Raw genomic sequence first — 13,131 nt, forward strand, 5'->3', positions numbered from 1 at the left:
ATTGGCAGTTCATTTTAAGAATTATGTTCATCTTCAACAATGCTTACTGTGGTACTTTAGCACAATGAATACCACACAGGGGCGCCATCATCATCGAAGACTGTGAAGTTGGCAGCACAAGTGCAGCAGCCGTCCACTACCTGTTGCTACTGCAAGGTTGAAGAATGTTTTCTACAATAGTCAATGGTAACAGTTGAATTTTTGTTGTTGTTTACCAAATAATAAATGAATGTTCATTATATGCTGTAACTACTGCTGCAGTCCTTGCTATTCACCTCACACCTTTACTGGATTGGATCAGTTGTTGTTTAAGGGAGATGTCATGCTCACTACTTTTGAAGATGATGTTTACATGTTTTTAATACTTGTTTTCATTTATAACAAAGTTCATCTTTTACATAATAGCTGTGTTATGTGTTCTAAGCTCATTTTGAGTACTAATGTATATTGTCATGAGTTCTGAGAATTTGCTCACAGTTTTTAATTTTCTGCTGATGCTATAACACTGAAGGGTTCTGATGATGTAGAAGTACATTGCGTGCTGTTAGTACAGTTTTACTGAGAATTTCTGTTTCATGTAACAGTACTATGAATTTAAGATTAAGTAACTAATCTTTAAAACTCATCCCACTTCTAACAGCATCATTACTTTGGATGTGTTCTACTGAATGCATACATATTTACATTTTGATTCTGTTTTGTATGGTCTTTATTACTTATAATTTTGATTAACATTATCTGATACAGTTAAATCAAAGTTTTAGCTGTCATGTTTAGCCCTCAGAATCCAAATGCATTACTAACTCGTATTATTGTCCCCAGGGCATTCTCTAATATTAGTCATGCAAGTATTTCAGAAATGGCTTCTCCTTAGCACTTCATGTCTCTGTCCCATGTTGCCTAACCCAGCTATTGTAAAGGCCAGAAAATTATTCTACGTAACAACTTTTCGTATTTATACTACTTAGATGTAAAGCAAACTAAAAACATTAACCGTACTCTGCTACCCCTGAGTCTATAAGCCCCTCATAGGATTCCTTCGGCCATGTACCATGGATCTTTCCAGAAGGGGGCAGGATTGTACAACCTCAGTTGTCAGTCACAACATGGACTGGAGTACCTCCTATCTCTTCCAGGGCAAATGGTTAATTAGGCCGTCTGTCACTGGTCTCTTGAAGTTAGCATCTCCTACAGGGCAGAAAACTTTATGCCTTCAACCTCTGTCTCTTTTGTAACATGTATCCATCTCAGTCTATTTTTATCATCCACATTTGCACTGTGTTACCATTGTTCCTTTTTAAAATCATTTAACTTTTGCTCACCTACCCCTGTTGCCTATGTGACCTGCATACAGAATAACTATGTCCACCCTGGAGGGTCTCCTTGTAATCCAAAACAGCAATAAAAACACATACATACTTTCAAAATATGACTCTAAATCAACCCTTACAACCAAACTATCCATTCTGCCCAAATCCCACTTGCAGTCCTGTACACCAGGGGCAGTTTGAAGGCGAAGTAAGTTACTTCTCTGTGTAATGTATTTATGAATGTTACTGTTCTGTTTGAATTGTTATTTATTCTTCACAAAAAAAAACTTCATAAGGGAGTAAATGAATTGTGAAGCTGTTTTTTTTATGTTCAACCATTTAAAGAATCATTTAGAAGAGGTTCTAGTATGGACACTACATATTATCATTATTAGATGCTTGTGCAAAACGAATAGTTTCTTCCTAAAAGAAGAGTTGTCCCAGATTATGATACCAGAAGATTATCATTCAGTGTATGGAAATGGAAGAAACTGGACTGTGTAAGGAGGATAAGAAAGAAAACACACACTCATTACTTACCTTCCCTGGTTTCCCTTCACAACAAAAAAGATTTGCCAGAAGTGCACACCTGGTTTCACTGTTTGGGAGGATCTCAAGTATGCAGCTGTCATCTTGTTCACTGACTTTAGATATTCGTGTCTGATTATTAATTTTACCATTTTCAAGTTCCATGTTGGCCATCATCTGAAAAAGTAGAGCAAATTCATTATGCACTGTAATAAATACAAAATAAACATAGTAAGATTCAATTAGTGATTTCCAGTTTTTAGACCAATTACACTTTTTATAATAATATAATATTACCTTAATAGTATGTAGAAACAAGGTATGAAAGACCCTGGAGAACAAAGGAGTAGAAAAGAAAATGGTATAGAGGATAATAGAAATGTATAATGGGAGTAAGAGCTGTGTGACACTGGGAGGAGAGAGATGAAACTGGATGGAACTTAAGAATGGCTTGAGGGAAGGAGTGTACTTTCACCATTGCTTTTCCTTATGGTGACGGATGATATAACGACCAGAGTGGCACAAGTATTTTGGGAAGTAAAGATGAAGGTCATGGAGTTTGCAGATGATTTTGTTATTTATGGAAACAAGGAGTTGGACATATGGCAACAAACAGAACAAGGATATGGGACAACATTTAGCATAAGGAAATGTGAAACGACAAGCACAGCCACAAAGGAGAAGACAGTCACAACAGGAATAATAGTTGATGGGGAACGATTGAGAAAGGTGGTGAATTTGAAGAATCTGGGAAGCTAAATACAGGAGAATGGAAGAAATGACAGAGAAATAAATGAGGGGGGGAGGGAGGGGGGGGGGGGGGAGAGACATGCAGAAGCATCCCAGAAGAGTGTTAGGAGCCTGGTATAGAGCACAGATGCCCCTCAAAACAGCAAAAGGGTTATATAACAGGCATACAATGTTACAATCCTGCCATATTCCTTAGAGACCTAGATAATGAAAGGAAGACAGAGAAGCAAAATACAAGCTAGTGAGCAAATTCTTGAAAGAAGCACTGGAGAGACAAAGTAGGACAGGTTATGGAATGAGAGCATAAGGAAATTAGTGGATGAGAAACCATTACAGGACAGGATAGAAGAACCGGCACTTAGATGACATGGATACATTGTATGAAAGGAAAAGTAGAGAAAAGTTGCACAAAATATTAAGTTAGATCTTGAAAAGATTTCAATGTCGTGCAAAGACTGTCAACTCACTTTAAATGTTAAGAAATGTAAAATCGTGCACTTTACAAAAAGAATAAAAATCAGTTTAAATGAATAACAGTTGGGATTAGTCAGCTCATGCAAATACTTGGGTGAAATAATTTGTACAGATATGAAATGGTGTGACCACATAATCTCAGTCTAGGGAAAGCAGGTGGCAGACTGAGGTTTATTAGCAGAATACTAATGAAATGCAACTGTCAGTATACAAGGGAGATGGCATACAAAATATTCGTGTGACCCACCATAGATTATTGGTCAACTGTGTGGGACCTGTACCAAATAGTACTAACAGGGGATACTGAACAGATGCATAGGAGGGCAGCATGAATTGTCAGAAGTTTGTTTGATCCTTGGGAAAGTGTAATGAAGCTGCTGAAAGAACTAAGTTGGCAGACACTTGAAGAAGAAGCAAATTATCCCTTGAAAGCCTACTTAGAAAGTTTTTAGAACCAACTTCAAGTGATGGATCTAGCAATGTACTACAACTCCCTTTGCATCACTCCAATAGAGATTTCAGACAAGATTAGGATAACTGCAGTCCACATAGAAGCACGTAAGCAATTGTTCCTGCCATGCCCCTTACATGAATGGAACAGGTAGAAGTCCTACTAACTGACACAATGGGACATATCCCATGTCATATACTTCACAGCGGTTTACTGAGTATAGATGTAGATGTAAATTATTCATTTAATGAAGACAAGGCCAGTTCTTTCCCCATGATTCTTTGACTCAGGTAGTGTCTTATTTATAATGGGTTTGTAGTCAATGAAACATCAAGTGTGACCTTCCTACTTTTTATACTGCTCCCACAGGAACTAATATTCATGGGCTGATAGTGCCAACAAACAAGCAAAACATTCTCTCATCTCCAAGAAATACAATGGATAGATGAGCAACAATGATAATGAAGGCATCCCATTAATCTGTTTCTCCATCTGGCATTGAAGGAGGATTGTGTTAGAGAAACAGTTTACCAAGATAGCATAAAACAAGCACAAAAATGAGATGTTTTAAGGAATACTTAGGATCCTCTTGTAAAATAAAAAGACTTATAATGAAAGGAAAGGTTTCAATCTTTGTTTCCCAGCCACAACTGCTCCACAGAAGCAATAGCATAAACTGCATTTTATGTAAGAAAAAATTATGCAAGTCCACATCCAGATTAGCAGGAGCATTTCACTTGAGATCAAATTCTATCTGTTATTCTGAAATTGGAATTGAAAATTCTGCCATCATTCTTATTTTCCTAAATCATGTCCAGAAATGAGATTCCACCAAACTGAAATCAAAGTGGGCACTACAGCTACTACTATAGGTATATGTTATAGCACAACAACACAAATTACAAAACCTGTTCCAGTTATGAGGTTTCTATACAACTTCAAAGAACCAGCAGTTTAGGCAGTGCACTTGAAATCCTCTCAACCGCCATGTATTTGACTCCAGTTATTCTTCTACACTAATTTATATTAAGTCTCCTTATTTGTTTCACTTCTTACATTTGATTCTTCTTCACTCCACTGCCTCTAACCCTTTTACACAAGTCCTTCTCCCTCTTTAACCTCACTACCTTAGGTCCCTAACTTGCCCCACTTCTTTCAGAATTTCACATTTATTTGTGCTACTCCTTTTTTGTAATAGGCAGATGATTAAATAGATATTGAAGCACTTTTGAAACTACAATTCTATTACAGTAAACTTCATACTTCGCTTCATTAACAATCACTAATTTTGTGTTCACCTCACAGTTAACACCAGCATGTGGCCATGGTCCAGCACCTGCACCAATGATGAAAGCTGGATTAAGCTCTGCATGATTTCCAAGTAATTTAAGATCATACAGTTTCTCTCTCTTCACTAAGGGCACAAGATATGGAACACCACCAATTTCAACAAGACGGGGTTTTCCACAAAGACCTGAAACAAATCAACAAATGGAACAACTAAATCAGGCACCATAAAACTTTTTAGGGATGTTGGTTTCAACTATGAAAGTATACTAATGGGAGCTGTTATGACATCGCGAACTCGAAGCTCGTGTCAACCATGCTAGCTCCTCCAAACACTGACTTCTCGAGAAAGTGTTTTGATGAAACTTCGTACTTTGCATCATTTATGGGAGTACTAATCATTCTGATTCATGTATAAACTGTAAGGGAATCACATTTCATTCACAAGTGGGCTCATTCAGGCAATACTTTCTTTTATATACATAAATTTCGGTTGCGTTGTTTACTGTTACTGTAACTGTTTTATTTCTGTCATTTTGCTTTAGATTTCTTATCAGTCCAACTTGAAAAGTTCTTTGGGTAAGAGCTGTGAGAAAGAAACAACTGACCAAATATTGTAAAATATATTCTGAGCATTTTCAGGAAGAAGACATACACTGAGCATCAGTTCTGTCAGTCTGGCAGCCTTGTCATATCACACACTTCTCTTCCTGCACATTCACAATGTAGAACACAAAAAAGTTACATGAACAAGGCAAACTGTGTCACAGTACTGGATGAAATTTTAAGACCAAAAAATCTCATAAAATGCCCTCCTAATGCTGTGTTATTTATGAAACCACTATAACATTCTCTATCTAAAACAACTGTTGCAAGCACATGACAGAAATTAAGAACAAGAAGCAATTGTTCATAGTATTCTGCCAATATTTTGGGGCATCTAACATGGTGGTGCCAGCTCCACAGCAATGTACAGCATAAGTCTGTAGCGTTGTCCCCCTTATTACATCTCCATGGTTTTAACATCTGTGATGCTGAAAGTTTTCTCTTTGGGTCAGATCTGCCAATATACCTTAAATCACAGAAATACGGCAATAATATTATGAAAAGGAAAGTTGCTACTCACCACATAGTGGATGTTCTAAGTCGCAGATAGGCACAACAAAAATACTGTCACAAATTAGCTTACAGCCCAGTATGGCCTTTGTCATAAATAAAACTGCAATCTCCGGCAACTGAAACCATACCAGACTGCAGTCATGTGTGTGTGTCTGTTGTCTCCTCTATTTGGTGAGTAGTAACGTTCCTTTTCATAATACTGTTACATTCCATCCTAGATTGTTTGAAAAATACAGCAATACTGTTTTCAGTGTAATTTATTCGAAATGCATCACAATGTGCCTTAAAATGGCAAAAAGGATAGCATTTTACTGTATGCTATACACTGTGATAATAAGTATACAAGTTACACAGTGTTAGTAGAAAATAATCAAATGAAATTTAGACATTAATGATAAAGAAATCACAGCAATAGAAAGCCTCTACATATTGAATTAACAGTTCTCCATCATTAGGAATTGACAAACACTGGGACACTTACCAAGGAAGAAATCATGACAGTGTTTACTATACTCCTTTGGCAAGAAGAACACAATGAGTATTTATAGCTTCATGTCAGTAACTGTAATTACAGGTAGTCTGATTGAGCACACCATTGTCAGAGCATTATGAAATTATTTACACGGTAAAAATTGTCGTTTATTGAATATACACCTTCAGATGGTTAGTACAAATTTCTTTCCCATAACCAGATGGTGAAACAATAGCATGTTGCACATTAAAAGAAACAGCTACTGGTCAAATGCCCTTACAGCAAAGTGTTTATAGGGAGATAAGTGCTGCAGATGTGGCCAAGACGCATGCCAAAAGGTGGTGCGTGGAAGAAAACATGCAGCTCAGAATCAAGCACGATAGTATTTTGACTAACAAGATAGATGATGTGTAGTTCAGCTATGTATCATTTGGTCTGATGTGTGGCTGCTGTTTGCCCAAATGGGAATTGAGTAGTTCTTAACTTCACACATGATAAAGTGTTAAAAATTGTGGATTGTAAACTGAGGATATGCTTATACTATTGTGTAGTTTTTGACATCAATTTTCCTCTCTTACAGCATGGCAATAGCCTCCTAAAAGACAGATTTTTTAAGTACAATGTTCTTTGCTCAAAAAATCCAGTTTACCTTGGGTATATTTCTGTCAGAAAATGAAAGATGTAGAAAATTAAAATGTAGTGAAGAAAGGAGTAGTTACTGTGAATAAATGCTGAGACAGAAGGAGTTAACATGAATTAAGGCTTTTTTTCTCTTATTAACTAATGCACAATGTTTTAGTAGTAATCTCAGTCGCATATCACCCTGTCTTCCACCTCTAGGCTATCAGGCTTTCAAATCTTGTCCGTCACAGTCCCCAAGAATCATCCTTTCCTTCTCATACCGTCTGGTAAGTCTCCCCTGACCGGAGATCCTGGGTGATTTTTCTAAACTGTACCCCTTTCCCTAAACCTCTCTAGTCATTTTCCTTCACCCCTCTTCCTTCCCCTTCAACTCTTCTGCCAGAAGAAGAAGCGACTGGCTCTGAATGAAAGCTTGTAAAAGTTAAATTCTTTTGCGTATGTGTTTCCCCCCCCCATCCTGCTGGTGGTTAGTGAGTAGATTTATATATCCATCTATTTACATTATATTATCAATAATTGAATATTTTTGTTACTATATTAATTACTGAAAATTAGTTTTACGATTTCTATTCAAGCAGAACAGTTTGAATTATTAGGTGGAATGTTGATTCCAAGCATAAAAATTATATTTAAGTAAAAAATAAAATGCAAAACAATAAGTGTAGGGTCAATATCAGATATCAGACTACAACAGCTGTCTGTAGAGATAAAATTCTTGTTTGATTTAAATTAAGTAAGAGTCAGTAACACTAATTTTGACCATTTTACTGAATAAGATGCAAATAACCCATAAAACTAAGTACCCCAACAAAAAACTCATATCATCACAGAAAATCTTATGAAATTCTAGTACTAATTAATGTATAATATGTATAGTACATTCAGTATCTGCTTGAATGTGACAACACAGCAGAATCATCACTGTTGGCATGAATGTAACTATACTAGCCAACAGATGGTTGACTACCACCCAAGGAGATGAACCCTGGAAGAGTGAACGAATCTTGACATATGAGTCAACCTTCAGGCAAGCAGAGAGTCCAAACACCATCTAAAGGAGGAAAACACAATATGCAGCCATGAGTGACTGACAGCTGAGCACACGGAAATGGAGCACTGCGTGAGGTGAGGGCTTGGTCAGCAGGTTTTGAAAACAGTGTTGGGACAGTGGCACTACCCATGCCATTATAAGCCCACATCCTCCATTACAGTGTTCTGTACTATTCTTGTGCACTAAACCACACAAGCTACTCTGCACCCCTATGTCCGCTGACAGGGATGCTAAATACCTCCTCCCTGCAAAGGCCATGTAGGCCAAAAATGACCCAGTCTGTGTCGTGACCTCTGTCACAATATCAGAGAGGCCGCAAGATTCCCCGGTAGTAGATCAAACACCAAAGGATGTGCTGCTGATACAGCTTGCTGTCCCAGAGGGGTGGAAGACTACAGAGGCTGTGGTAACTGCCAGTCCACGGCACAGGTAGGGGCAAGGACTCTGCCGTGAGCAGGAAAAAAAGAGGGCACCAGTCCAAATTTCATGGACTCCACAACAGGGGATGCAGGAGCTATCCCTGCTACCTCTCTACTTCGTGGTCAAAGGTGGGTGGGCAGAGTGGGCAGTAGCAGGTGAGCATTCTGTCACAACTGAAACAACACTGTAAAATTGCTGGCTTGGAGATGATGGTGTTAAAGACCCAACCAGTCACAGCTGCAACTGATTGGAATGATGGGTGATCTTCTCCCGACTGACAACTAACACCAACAACTGACGACCCTTGTGATGGCTGGTAACTGAAAGAATGGATCCAAACATCAGCCCCATGAGGAAAATTTGGCACACCAAGATGGTCTGGGCCAGGTGACTCTGGGTGCAAAAAAGCCAAAAGACCCCACACCTGTTGCTCATGCAAACATTCCACTAGACTGCACCTATCAACTGGCATTGTCCAGTATACAGCCAGAAACTCAATAGTGATAATCTCAGGATGAGGCAGACATATACTTCTACATTTGGGTACTGAACATACACATGCAGTGCTCCATATCTGAGTGCTATGCTGGGTGAAACGAGGTACCTGGCAGATGCTGGATACCACTGTGAATGCAAAGGTCTTCGAACACCTGCAACACAAATTGCTGACTGTTATTGGATATGAGGATGTGTGAGAGCCCTAAATAGCAAAATGACCAACAATGTGTGAGCAGTTGCTGTCAATGTCATGGAGGACAGCTTGGTGACATAGGGGGAAAATTTACAATGCATCAACCACGAACAACCACATACTTCCAAAAAATGGGTCTGCAAAGTCAATGTGCACCCTACCCAAGGCTGCTTCAGGACTGGCCAAGGGGAAATTGATGCAGTGGCACAGCCTGGTACTGTGTACAAGCCTGCACAAGCTGTTCACTATTGCAGTTAGTCATATTCCAGCGTGATGCATGCAACAGCTGGAGTATTCAAAGTAACAACACTGAAGGGATGACGACTCAACAGCCTCGCTCCTCTGTGACAAGCATGATAACCCTCTAGACAAATCTGAGTTGATCACATAGGAGAAAAAATAAACACCAAGCATAATCTTCCCCCAAAAGAGTGCACTCTTGCCACCCCACATAGACAGCTGAAAGAATTTTCCGGAAAACGGCTGTCAGCACTCTGACATCCTGTGCTGTCAAGGGAAAATCCAGCAAGGTCTGCTACAAAACATTGTCCAAAGTGAAAACAAGTGCCTCCTTTTGCTCAAACTCTAAATCTGGTCCCTATAGCAGTCACAGTAATGCTTCCCCATTTGCATGCTGGGCAGTGGACCAATATTGAATGTCATAAAGGTACATTTGCATGGGCCATAAAAATTGCATATTACTGATAAAATACCCTGGCAATGTTGTTCAGAAACAGTGTGGCTGCACGAATTCCATCCACCAGTACAGCATTACTGGCGACTAACACCCCCCCCCCCCCCCCCCCAGCAGTGTTTGCGACAATATATTTCCAGGGCCAGAAGTTTTTACAAGTGGGCCCACTATTGCCACAAAATGTGAGCTAGTGGAAGTGAGAGTGGTTGGTGGTACTGCTTTTAAACCACACAACAAATCAAATTAGAAAGAACAAGAAAAATTGGACTTTGTGGACACATTCTGTTTCAAGTAAGTTCCATAAATGTGCAATGCTTTGGTAGAAGGTGTAAGAGGTCCAAGCAGATGTAATTTCGATGTATTGCTCATGCGCTGCCTGCGATATGCAAGGTATAAGATGAGTTATGAATAGTGTTTTGTAATATTCAACACTTGCTACATGTTTAGTAACTGGCCAATGAATGCCAATGATTACTATAATTAGATGAATTATGTAAATGCTATGCCATTAATTACCTCTTGTTTTGAATGATGACTTCTGAATTATGCATAAAAATGGTTTGTAACTGGCCAATGAGTGCCAATGATTACTATAATTAGATGAATTATGTAAATGCTATGCCATTAATTAACTCTTGTTTTTAATGATGACTTCTGAATAATGCATAAAAATGGTTTGTAACTGGCCAATGAGTGCCAATATTTACTGTAATCAGATGACTTATGAATAATGTTCTGTAATACTCCATACATAGTACAGAAATGTTTAGTAACTGGGCAATGAATGCCAACAATTACTCAAATCGGTTGATAGACTAGTGTAATTCTCAATGATGACTAGCATAAGACTTAATGTCCTTCACCTTCTGACCTAATTACCAGAAATTACTGCAATATCCGTTTGTCCTGTCCATCCTCATGATCATGGAGCACTATATTTGGTTTTTGCACTAATTCTACGTTGGTGAAAGAGTATGGATTCTACAAGAATGTGGTGTTGACACATCATGCTATCCACCACCTCGAACGATGGAGATGTTATTATGGTCCCACTGTTTGGTGTACCTAATGTACTACCAAAATGATAACATTGAATATTAATACACCATTTCAGTGTCTTGGCTACAATGATTAATACTTCAGGGAAGAGAACTTCAGATTGTCTCACTTGGTGTTGTGCTTCTGTAGAAAGATATGGGCTTTCAGTGCAGCTACGTGCAATCTACTGTGCTACAACCGTGATGCCATCCTTCCCCTTCCTTTCCTAGTTCTTGTAAAATGGTAAAAATATATACAGTGCGTGTGCACTTTCTGTCATTTGTTAATATGTTTTATACTCATTGCGTATACATTTTGTCATTTCTTGATATGTTCTGTACTCAGTGCATGTGCACTCTATTCCATTTCATGTTCTGCACTTATGCATATGTATATACTCTGTGACTGTAAACTTAGTAAATTAGGTAGATTATAGAATAATTTGTTGCTCATGGCAAGTCCAATTGACTCACCATCGCTGCCAAATTTTTGCGGCCCCCGCTCCGCCCCCCCCCCCCCCCCCCCCCCCCCCCCCCCCCAGTGGAGGGTTATGTAAGAGGTCCAACCAGATGTAATTTCGATATATTGCTCATGCGCTGCCTGCGATATGCAAGGTATAAGAGAATCTCTGACCAGAGAGCAGTGTTGACTGCAGTAGGAACTGTGTAGCTGTAGCAGTAAGTTGTTGCTAGTCTGCAGTCTGCTCTGGTCTGGTCTGGTGTATCGTGTTGGCTCGGCCGTCGCGGTGCAGCGATGCCAGAGCCTGAGCATTATTGTATAAGGTAAATAGCAGCCTCGCGCATATGTAGTAATGTTATCTCAAGTCCCATGTAAATGTTTTAAAAATGTCCAAATAATAATCTTTCTCATATAAAGTAATTTTTAACAACCATTCATTTCAGTTTAAAGAATTTACTAATTTCTCCAATCCATGATCATCCCAATTATTGCAAAAGAAAAATCAGTTGTTTCCCTTTCATAAATGACAAATCTATCCGCCAGCACTGCACAGGGCTGTGCCAAAAAAAATTATTGTAAGAGCAGATATATATGCGTTATCCAGCGAAAAATCAGTTGTTTCCCTTTCATAAATGACAATCCACCAGCATTGCACAGGGCTGTGCCAAAAAAAATTATTGTAAGAGCAGATATATATGTGTTATCCGGCGACTTCATTGAGGTAAGAATTTTTCTCTTTTTTATTCAGAATGATCTATCAGGGCCATGACGCAGCACTGCTGACGTCTAAAATTTACCAGGTTAAATTCACAGTCAATTATTGAAAAGTTATAAGTGAGCGACAATTTAATTGAGAGGTTAGTTACATTGTATTATTACCAGGTTACGGAAATTATTTTGTTGGGACGTTACACTGAATGTGAAGGACGTAATTGTATTTTTTACTGTTGAGAGGTTCGGGAATTTTTCTGTTTTGAGCTTACATTAAATGAGAAAGAATTTTGTGGGGAGGTTACATTAGATGAGAAAGAATTTTGTGCGGAGGTTAAACGACAAAGAATTTTGTGGGGAGGTTACAAAGGACTCAAAGATTAGATTAAGGGAATTACAAAATAAGAGTACAGTTTTTATATCTTTTTGTTCATTGGCACATACCAATGTTTATAATGTTAATTCCTGCTTCAGGCACATCTCGAGACAGTATGAAACTCTTGACATCAAATGCAAACCATATGGATGAAGAGCCACCTACGCTTACATGCTTTCACTCTTCCTAAGCAACTTTCCCGCCTTGCATTTGGCAAAGATCCAGAGAATTCAGATTTTTATGTATGCTTTATCAAGCATGGTCCCAAGCTAATTGCCAACAGCTTGTCAACTGGTCTTTTTTTTTTCCTCCTCCTCCTCCTTCCCCCCCCCCCCCCCCCCCCCCCCCCCCACATGATTGCAATCTTTGTATACATTAATTTTGAAGTATCACAGTTTTGGTTGTAGATTAATTGCATTTCCAAAATTTACAGTTTTATTCTTTGTCCACTTCTCAATTGCTGTACACAACATGCAGCTCCAGCACGTGGCTATACATACCCAACTCGTGGTTATACATACACACAAAAACTTTCAAACGAAAGTGAAACATTATTGTTTTTAAATGATTAATGGAAAATCTCATATAAGATGTGAAACAAATACTAACAAAGAGATAGAGGGGCTGGCCAGTACTTACCTCAGCTCAGTACAGCCGA

At 38.7% G+C, this 13,131-nt stretch overlaps 1 protein-coding gene across 3 annotated transcripts in view; it reads right to left on the reverse strand.

Moving 5' to 3' along the window:
- The window catches only part of LOC124615671 (ester hydrolase C11orf54 homolog), a 142,221-nt gene that overhangs the window by 20,170 nt on the left and 108,920 nt on the right, over positions 1-13,131 (reverse strand). For all 3 annotated transcript variants that reach the window (XM_047143718.1, XM_047143710.1, XM_047143702.1), the window contains exons 4-5: positions 4,812-4,987; positions 1,851-2,015 (exon numbers count right to left, since the gene is read on the reverse strand). In XM_047143718.1, the coding sequence (XP_046999674.1) occupies positions 1,851-2,015; positions 4,812-4,987 (341 nt within the window). The remainder of the gene's footprint in view (positions 1-1,850; positions 2,016-4,811; positions 4,988-13,131) is intronic.

Source organism: Schistocerca americana, chromosome 1, assembly GCF_021461395.2.
Source record: "Schistocerca americana isolate TAMUIC-IGC-003095 chromosome 1, iqSchAmer2.1, whole genome shotgun sequence".
Lineage (NCBI taxonomy): Eukaryota > Metazoa > Arthropoda > Insecta > Orthoptera > Acrididae > Schistocerca > Schistocerca americana.